General features: G+C 40.2%; 1 protein-coding gene across 1 annotated transcript in view; it reads left to right on the top strand.

Annotated features, from left to right (window-relative positions):
* The first annotated feature begins 2,667 nt into the window (after positions 1 to 2,667).
* LOC130707158 (peroxisomal multifunctional enzyme type 2-like) overlaps positions 2,668 to 10,732 on the top strand; it is a 96,702-nt gene continuing 88,637 nt past the window's right edge. Inside the window, exons 1-2 of the mRNA XM_057540380.1 lie at positions 2,668 to 5,266; positions 7,254 to 7,354. Coding sequence (XP_057396363.1) covers positions 7,346 to 7,354 — 9 coding nt within the window. The 5' untranslated portion in view covers positions 2,668 to 5,266; positions 7,254 to 7,345. The remainder of the gene's footprint in view (positions 5,267 to 7,253; positions 7,355 to 10,732) is intronic.

Below are 10,732 nucleotides of genomic sequence, written 5' to 3'. Positions count from 1 at the left end.
CAGAGGGAATGTGGAAAATTCTGAAAATCTTGGCAAGGGAAAAGGATCCAGGATCCAGAATCCAGAAGGCCACAGAATCAGTAGCAGTGACTTTAGCAAGTGATTATGGAATCCAGGATCTCTAGAGTAGGTGAGGGCTGCAAATGAATTCTTGAGGGTTTTAGCTGTTTTTCTAATCTTTTTAACCTTAAAGTTGGTGTGTGTTGAGAAAAGTCAGTATCTTTCCAGATTGGAGGTTAACGCAGAGGGATTTATGCAGCGGTTTTCAGGTCGTGGTCATGGCATCAGCGGCATCAGCATCATCCAGGAAATTGCTAGAAATGCAAATTCTTGGGCCCAGATCAGACCTACTGAATCAGCAGTTTGCTTTAACAAGTTTCCAGGTGATTCTGATGCCTGCTTAAGTAGGAGAGCCACCTGTCTACATCCTTTCAGTGGATCCCACCCATAGGTGTGTGGGATTTCCAAAACTCTTTGTGAATCGGTGAGATTGGAGCTTGGTTTGTAAGCTCTCGTGTAGTGAATGAGTAAATAGGAGGTTGAGTTTTGGCAGCTAAAGTTGGCCACAGATTTAAGAACAAAATTTCTTTTTCTAAAAATCTGGAGATATTTTGCCTCTTCAATACAAAATATTCCTGAAACTAAGAAGGAAAGTACTGACTTAAAATGGAAAAGGAAAAAAGGGTGATTCTGGGAAACACCAGGACACACACCTGACTGGTTATTAGTTGACAATATGAAAATCACTGTGCCCCAAAGAAAACTTATTTGATGATATTAAATGAAATTTTATCCAAATGAAAGCATATGAAAAGGAAATATGGATGGATAGTTACCATGAAATTGTTGAATTTCAGTAAAGGCAATTTTTCATTTGTAGAAATGACATTTTTAACTCTGTACCAGCTCAGAGAAACCATCAGCAGGAAGAGTCATGGGAGTTTTAGTCATTTTTAGCCTTGGATCAGTTATATAACATGTTTGTGATGCGAATCAAATGGTATAAAGATTAAATATGAAGGCCCTCTTGCAAATTGTTTTATGTGTAACGTGTTCTTCACGTTAAGGTCAATTCATTCGGTAATATAAGGAATTCCAATGAGAATATAGAATTTTATGAATATTTTCTTTCATCAATGTAACCAGAATTTAAGTGACTACCATGTGGACAGCATAGTAATAGTGTTCTCACCCTTCCTCCAGACAATGTTAGGAAGAGTCAGCCACATTCAGGGGGTGGTGGTGGTGGGATGAACTGGGAGATTGAGATTGATATATATACACTAATATGTATAAAATAGATAACTAATAAGAAAAAGCTGTATAAAAAAATAAATAAAATAAAATTCAAAAATTCAAAAAAAAAAAGAAAGAAAGAAAGAAAAAAAAAAAGAGCCACATTCATATGAAGGGTGAATAAGATTTTTTGACCACAGAGTTACACCGCTATGGAAAAGATACAAAATTAAAAGTAACCGAACTTTACCTCAAGCCAAACCAAGGCTTTTGAAAATGAGAACCCTTATATGCATAAAGGAGAAACCATATACAAAACTAAAAATATCACCTTAGGAATGCCTTACCTTTGAGTTACGGGGCTCTTAATTTTCTAAAATTACCCCTTCCCTTGTGTGGATATTATATGCTGAGCTAACGATTCCTTATTGAGCATCCTTTTTGGCTGAATAGCTTCCCTATCAAACTATCCCAGAATGGTCAAGACTGAAATTGATTTTTAGAAGATTGGGTGTATCAGACACTGACTAAAAAAGGATTCCCCAGTTCCTCATATGTCCACTCTATGACTTATTCTTCCCATTATATGTTTTAGAAATCAATTGTGAATCAGGTTTCCGTGAGTCATTTTTGTAAACAATAGTCTTTTGAATCTTCTTAATAAAATAATGTGCTTTCTGCCACTAGATGTCTAGAAAAAAATGGAGTAATATATCTTCCTCGCAGCTCTAGTGAGGATTCTTTTATGTTAATATTCTTTTAAACAAATGAAGCTTCAGGATAAAAGTTCATTCAGCAACGTCTATGGGAAATAAATGATAAGCCACAGGCCATATTCAGAAATGCAATCAGAAAAGAAGGCTAGCTTTTAACTTAGGGCTGGTTTTTAACTTTGTGGGACATAAAGTCATCCTAGAAGGCTGGCGATAGATAACTACATACATACATAATATTTATATATCTAACATACATATCTAACTAGGCAAAAGTACTTCTTCCCATGGCAGGCCAAAGTCAGTATGGGAAGAAAACCTTCATTGTATTTAAACAGTGAGAATATGTGAGATTAAGACTTTGGAAGGCAGAATGTGGGAATAAACGTTAAAATGAGAGGGCTTCCCTGGTGGTGCAGTGGTTGAGAGTCTGCCTGCCAATGCAGGGGACACGGGTTCGAGCCCTGGTCTGGGAAGATCCCACATGCCGTGGAGCAACTGGGCCCGTGAGCCACAATTACTGAGCCTGCGTGTCTGGAGCCTGTGCTCCGCAACAGGAGAGGCCGCGGTAGTGAGAGGCCCGCGCACCGCGATGAAGAGTGGCCCCCGCTTGCCACAACTAGAGAAAGCCCTCACACAGAAACAAAGGCCCAACACAGCCATAAATAAAAAAATAAAAAATAAAAATTAAAAAAAAGTTAAAATGAGAGGAAGAGGATCTATTATTTCAACTATAAGCCGAGTGTTTGTATACATTATATCATATAGTCCTCAAAAGAAGCTTCAAGGATAATATCTCCATTTCACAGATGAAGTACCAAGAGATCAGGAATATCCTCAAGATCATGGACTAAAAATAGGGGTTTATTGTAGAAATCTTATCAAAGACCCAAATCTTCGGTGCTGGGATGGTAAAGTCCAGGCAATGCCAGAGCCCTGATGGGGTAAACAGTTGATAAAAACATACGTAGGCTGACTGGCACTATTCCTCATTTACTGCCTCCTCTCAATGCTGCTATTCCCTGAGTTTACTCATAAAATCTTGGCCAAAGAAATTGTTCAAAGGAGGTGGATAAAAGTCCAGTATCCAGAATATATAAATAACTCTTACAAATCAACAATAAAGAGACAAATAATCCAAATAAAAACGGGCAAAGAATTTGAATAGACCGTTATCCAAAGAAGATATACAAATGCCAATAAGCATGTGAAAAGATGCTCAACATCATTTGTCATTAGGGAAATTCAAATCAAAACCATAATGAGATACCCCTTCATAGCCACTAGGATGTGGAGAAATTGAAACCCTTATTCATTTTGCTGATGGGGATGTAAAATGGTGTTGCCACTGTGGAAAAGTTAGGCAGTTCCTCAGATAGTTAAACATAGATTTATCACATGACCCAACCATTTGACTCCTAGTTATATACTCGGAAGAACTGAGAACATATGTCCACACAAAAACTTGTACATGAATGTTCGTAGCAGTATAATTCATAATAGCCCAAAAGTAGAAACTCAAATGTCCATCAACTAATGAATGGATGAACAAAATATGCTATATGCCTGCAATGGAATAATATTCCACCATAAAAAGGAAGAGGCACTGATATCTGCTACAACGTGGGTAAACCTTTAAAACGTTATGCTGAGTGAAAGAAGTCAGCCATAAAAGGCTACATATTGCATGATTCCATTTATGTGATTGATCCAGGATAGGAAATTTATGGAGACATAAAACAGATCAGTGAGCAAGAGAAGGAAATGGAAAATGATGACTAATGTGTATGGGTGCTCTCTTGGGGTAACAAAAATGTTCTGAAATTAAATAGTGATAATAGTTGCACATTCTTGTGAATATACTAAAAGACCAGTGAATTGTACACTTTAAAAAGGATGAGTTTGATGGTATATGAATTATATACTAATAAAAAAACCCTTTATAGCTCAATAAAGCAGTAGAAAAATTAACAAAATCAAAGGCTGTTTCTTTGACTAGATAAATGAGATTGACAAACTCTAACAAAAATGTCGAGGAAAAAGAAGGTCGATAAAATTAAATATGATACAGAAAGAGAATGGTCAAATAAATACAGATACAACAGGAATATTAAAAAAAATAATAAAAGATTAGAGAAACATCTCACAGTAGTATGAGCTTGATATATCAGGAATGATGACGTATCCTGCCCGTGTTCTCAAATGGCTGTGGGCTTAAGGTTTTATCTTTCCTGGGAGGGCCATGTTGGGGGTGTGAGGGTAGGGTTGGGGGGCAACAGCAATCTTTGAAGGGGCCTCAAAGGGAGAAGGAGTCCCTTTAGCCCAAATCTGCAGCAATGGGCAACCAGCGAACTGGGAAATTCCTAGCATTTCTGCCAGTGACCTGGAAGTTTTGGCTAGCCTGGGTCCTAGCATTGTTACCGTCTATAATGAAGCCCGAGTGGACAGTTACCACTAGATGGCATCACAGTGCAGCTAGCCAGGATGAATTTGAACTGTGCAACTCTGCAACTCTCGGTCCGTGGTTTAGAAGCTCGTCCTGGACACTTCATTTAGTCTCACAATTAAACATCTCTTCATTTACATGGCTAATTTCTAATGTTTGTATTCTACTTATCCAATTATGGCTTTTTCTCTACTGTGAATGACTGTATGTGAGAGAACTCAAAATGTAGATGAAGTGGATACATTCCTTGAAAAATATAAAATGTCACAACTAGCACAAATATAGAAAACTTGAATCGTACATATGAAATCAATTGAAATGGCATTTAACAACTTCCCCTCCCTGGAACCCCAAGCTTAGATTGTTTTACAGGTAAATTCTAAGAAACTTTCAAGAAACAGTTGTTTTCTAACCTACACTGGATATTCCAGACAATGGAAGAGAAGAAAAACTGCCTGACTCATCTTATGGACCCAGAGTAAGAACTAAGCTTCACAGTGTGTCTGTGAGCGCACCCTCTGCCAGGAGGGGCGGCTGCCTCAGCACCGGGCAGACATTGGAGCCTGGCCTTTGCCCACTGAGTCCAAAAATGTGTCACCAAGGTGCCAGGTTCTTCCCGCTCCCTTCTTCCTCAACCTCCCCAGCAGACGAGAGCTCCGGGTACTCAGGATGAGAGACCTCGGCTGGTGTGTGGAGACTCCAAGTCACACCAGGACCTCCTGATTAGAGGAAACTGAGGCAGAGAGAAGGGACTGCACCACTCCCTCCTAGGGCAGCTGGGTGAGAAAGCCCTTCCTTGGTCTGCGTTGAAATCTGCTTCCCTGGGGCGCTCCCTGAGAACAAGACCTGCTTGAGCCGCCCAACTGGGAAGGTAAACAACTGGCTGGGAAGAAACAGGGTCTCCTGATCTATCTGTGGTGCTAAGGTTAAAGACTGAGGTCTAGGGAGGTACTGGCTACCACACACTGGGGACTTGAAGCAGATGAAGGACAGACCAAGATAGTGAAGGGTCTTGATTGGAGGAGCCAATGGCAGCTGGGTTAGCTGTTTAGCATACAGCTGCTGTGGCTGGATAGCACAGGATATGAACGGTGTTGGGAAAATCCCATATTAGCCAGAGGCTTCTCTGTTATACTGATATCATTTGTCTATCAATCCGCATGTAGGAATTTCTGCAAGACAGACTGTATCTAGGAGTTAATTTATCCAAGACTGCACATGCTCTATGGGGAAAAAATTAAAATGTAAAGAAAAGGCATAAAGGATGATCTGAATAAATGGAGAAACATTTCATGCTCTTGGATGAAATGACTAATATAATGAAGACGGCAATTTTCCCTAAATTATCTATAATTTCAATTCAATCCTGATAAAAATTCTATTTGGATTTTTTGATGAATTTGATAGCCTTTACTTGAACATTTATACAGAATAATGAAAGTCCACAAATAGTACACCAATATCTTTTTAAAAATTGTAAACACATGAGAGCTATGCTCCTAACAAATGTATGGTACAGTATTGCTAACTATAAGCAGAATGTTGTACAGCCGGTTTCCCGAACTTTTCCATAGTCAGCCAAGCTTGCAAAAGAAAAGTAAATGGAATAACATTCCCTGGCAGATATTAAGACATGCTACAAAGCCATAGTAATGAAAACAGTGTGATATTGGTACAAGGACAGACAAATCGATCAATGGAACAGAATAGAGAGCTCAATGTGATTTGTATATTGAGTGGAAATTAATATATCGTAAAGGTGGCACCACAAGTCAATGGGGAAAGGAAGGATTGTGTAGTACACTACTGGATGGACAGGCACATTATACAGAGAAGAATAAGATTGACCTTGTTATAACACTATATACAAAGGCAGATTCCAGATGAATGAAAGACCTAAATGTGAAAGTTTAAACTATCCAGTTATTAGAAGAAAATGTACAATTTCTTTGTGATCTTAAGGTGGGGAAGGATTTATTAACTAAATCCTCAAATGTGAAATCTTTAAAAAAAAAGTTGATTTCGATTACACCTGGGCAATGTTATTGTTGATACAATGATTAGAATGTTAACAGACATTATAAATAAAGTGCTAATGCCAACAAGGGACTGATATCTGAAAACTATTGCAAATTAACAAGAAAGAGGTACAAACTCTAGTGGAAAGTGGTGAAGTATGGGAAAAGAAAATTTACAGAATACATACAAAATTTTACAAGAACATATGCAAATCAAAGAATATACATTGTTTATGAAGAGGCAGAGAAATGCTGGTAGGCCATGGGGATTTACAAATATACATGTGAAGAGACAAAGGAGTTAACGAATAAATAAGAGAGGAGTCTGTGTGGACCAATAAACTGAGTCCCACCAACTGAGGCCTGTAATCTCAGTCTTCCAAGGAGACCCAAAAAGAAAAGGAAAGCAAAAAAAGATTGAAGATATCTGTCTTTTTTAAAGCTCCAAACCCACCCTTTCTTTCTAGTTTTATCCCTTGAGGCTCTGTAAATATCTTCTCATTAAATAGGTAACTTCAGAGGCTGTCTTTTTTTTTTTAACGTCTTTATTGGAGTTTAATTGCTTTACGATGTTGTGTTAGTTTCTGCTGAATAACAAAGTGAAACAGTTACATGTATCAGAGGCTGTCTTGATGATTATCTGAAGTGATGTATGTAGGGCAGCTGGCACAGAGTATATACTCAAATGCTAGTTTCCTCTTCCTCACTTTAATGCTTTCTTTTTCATCCCCCTTCCCCCTACCAGTTCTTTATTTGAACCTTCAAAAGTTTTTCACTGTTGGGTTCATTTCTGTTTTTCTCTATCGCTTTTGAAGCGTGGTCACGTATTCTCTCCTACAGGTGTGTCTCCTGATTAACCCTCTTCTGGAGATCTCACGTCTATGGATGCAGCCTGGGAGAGCACGAGGGGTTTCTGAAGCCATGTCACCCTGATGACTCAGGTGGAGTTCTTGCCCCCCAGCCCTCCATCCCTACCCCAGAAATCTATCATGTAACTCCTGCTGCTAGCGAACGCCCTTTCTCTCCCATCCTCGTGCTATACTTTCTTAGCCCCAAGGAAAAAAGGTTGTGGATACCTGTTGGATTTCATTTTGTTCAGTTTGCCCTCAGCCTGTCAATTGTGCTATCAAAGAAGCTCTCCAGGTTTGTGTCATTCCAGAATTTGATATACGTATTGGGTAGATTTCCATGGTGCTTCTGGGCAGAACAAGGACAAATTGAGGGATGGTACAAAACGCAGGTTTAACTTCAACGTAGGGAAAACTTGGAAAAATCAGAATGGTCTCAACATGGAATGGGTTTCCATGGAGGGTAGTGAATTCCTTGTCAGTGGAGATGTTCCGAGTGTGGCTGCTTGATCAAGGGGGGGGGGGGGGTGGAGTCCCGTGGATCTCGACCCTCCTGTCACATTAGAATCATCTGGGGAGTTGTTTAAAGCTCCCTGTGCTTGCCCCTTTCCCTCCTTTAGTCTTCTTTAATTGGTTCCACATGGGAGCAGACATCAGATTTAAAGCTTAAAACTCCCCAGGTGATTCCAATGTGCCCCCAGAACTGAGAGAGTCTACTGTAGAAAAAAAATTAAAGTTCAGAAAGTTGGGTCTGACAACCTAAAACGCTTCCTTTCATCTTGGAAATGATATTATTTTAACTTCCTATTTGGTATGGAGTCGGTGCTTAGGTGCTTTTGGACGCTGACCTCCTTTTCCTCCCCATGTTTTCTTTCAACTAAGCTCTCCCCCGTGTCCACCCAGAACATCTTTGTGGAAGACAGTTGGTTGCCTCTCCTGTGGCCCCTCTTCCTCTTGGGTGCTGGTGTGTTTTGCTCCCTTTGAGATCAGTTGCCTTAAAGTGCTCTGTTGCCCTCACACACTGGAAATCACAGCACTTTCTCCAGAGGGACAGTTTTCTGTAGAACGGGCCATTTTAAATAGTAGCACAAGATTGAAGAAAACACATTTAAATGTGGAAAGGCCATTGACAGTAGCCGTAAGTGTAAATTTTCTTTTTTTGGGCCCATATGTTGAACTGGTTTAAAAAGCCCCAGATTCTTGTTTACTTAGTTGGAAAACACATTAAGGAATGATTACAGGGGCCTCCATTTAGGGGCGCTTGTTAATTATCTGCTTCCTGCAGAGAAAAGATGAGGTTGGGTGGAGGAAGGGCATAAAGGCAGAGAGAGAGAGAGAGAGGAATCAACTGCAGGACCCCAGCCTGTAATAGAGGTAATGACCTGAAGTCCCCTCATCACAGAGTCTACATCCTGTTTTTCTGTCGAGTGAACTTATCTTGAAATCTGAGATGCCCCTTCCCCTTTGTCCTTTTCAGACTGGCTGTCTGCTCTTTCCTTCTTTTTAGCTGCCTTGAGAGCACTGGACACAGTGCCATTCTATAGAGTTAATTCTTATGTCTCTTGCTTCCTTTCAAGAAAAAGATCAGGGCTTGACATTATGACAGGTCTCCTCAAAGACCTGTGAGAGGGTAAAGTTCTTTAAAATATAATCATTTGCTTCTAGGCGAATAGCAGCAATTCTTGTTCCCAAACTTTAACCTTCCAACCATTAAATGTTAAATGTAAATAAGATAAACCTTTATATTGCCTTAAATACCTTCCTTTAAAAAATTTCTTTCTCAGATAAATTTTCCCACCTAGTTTCATGGATTTCTTTCCTTAACCTGACAGTTGGCCATATTTACTCCTTCCTAAATTCTTTTTTTTTAATTGAAGTATAGTTGATTTACAATGTTGTGTTAGTTTCCGGTGTACAGCACAGTGATTCAGCTCTCTATTTTTTCAGATTCTTTTCCCTTATAGGTTATTACAAAATATTGAGTATAGCTCCCTGTGCTGTACAGTAGGTACTTGTTGGTTATCTATTTTTTAAAATTTTTGTTTATTTTTAAAAATAAATTTATTTATTTATTTTTGGCTGCATTGGGTCTTCGTTGCTGCGCCCAGGCTTTCTCTAGTTGCGGCGAGCGGGGGCTACTCTTCGTTGCAGTGCATGGGCTTCTCGTTGCAGTGGCTTCTCTTGCTGCAGAGCACGGGCTCTAGGCGCGCAGGCTTCAGTAGTTGAGGCACGCGGGGTCAGTAGTTGTGGCTCGCAGGCTCTAGAGCGCAGGCTCAGTAGTTGTGGCGCACGGGTTTTGTTGTTCCGCAGCATGTGGGCTCTTCCCGTACCAGGGCTCGAACCCGTGTCCCCTGCATTGGCAGGCGGATTCCTAACCACTGTGCCACCAGGGAAGCCCCTATCTATTTTATATATAGTCGTGTGTACATGTTAATCCCAGACTCCTAATTTATCGCCCCCATCCCCTTTGGTAACCATAAGTTTGCTTTCTATGTCTGTGGGTCTATTTCTATTTTATAAATAAGTTCATTTGTATCTTTTTTTTTTAGACGGCACATATAAGTGATATCATATGGTATTTGTCTTTCCCTCTCTGGCTTGCTTCACTTAGTATGATAATCTCTAGGTCCATCCATGTGGCTGCAAATGGCATTATTTTATTCTTCTTTATGGCTGAGTAATATTCCATTGTACATTGTATATATGTATCACATTTCTTTATCCATTCATCTGTCTATGGACATTTAGGTTGCTTCACTCTTTCCTAAATTCTTAAAATGGGGTGCATGGGAGTATAGTTTTTAAGCCACAAAGAAAATTTTGTTTGTCTGTTACCTCACTGATAAGCGCTTCTGTTTTTTGCTGGGTCGGCTTTATTGAGCTAAGGCTGAAATGCAATGCTCTCCACTCAGCCATCACATTGCCCTTCTGGAACCGAAGTTACTACGTCACCCTTGGCTGGAACTCTGGATTCAGAGGAGAATCTGAAGGATGGTAACAGGGGCTTTGTAGTTATGGAATTATACCCTTTCCTTGAGCGAATAGAGAAAAGCACAAGCTTGTGTTTATGTTGGTCATTTTTAACTCATATCCTTTTTGGGGGGACGTTAAAATGCTGCTCATGAAACACAGAAGTGCTAGGCTTCAACTGTGTGCCTTCAGCACAGTTGGCTGACATGCAGTGCCCAGCAGGCTTCTAGAGCAGCGGTCCCGACCATTTTGTCACCAGGGACTGGTTTCGTGGAAGACAATTTTTCTACGGACCGGTGGCGGGGGGTTGGGGGGAATGGTTCAGGCAGTAATGTGAGCGATGGGGAGCGGCAGATGAAGCTTTGCTCGCTCGCTGATCACCTCCTGCTGTGTGGCCTGTTCCTAGCAGGCTGCGGACCAGTTGGGGACCCCTATTCTAGAGAACAAACCAGGATGATGGGGTTGAGGAGTTTCACTTTTGGCTTAGCTTTGTTTGACATC

This window comes from Balaenoptera acutorostrata, chromosome 2 (assembly GCF_949987535.1).
Source record: "Balaenoptera acutorostrata chromosome 2, mBalAcu1.1, whole genome shotgun sequence".
NCBI classification, from domain to species: domain Eukaryota; kingdom Metazoa; phylum Chordata; class Mammalia; order Artiodactyla; family Balaenopteridae; genus Balaenoptera; species Balaenoptera acutorostrata.
This window is presented reverse-complemented; position numbering and strand designations above follow the sequence as displayed.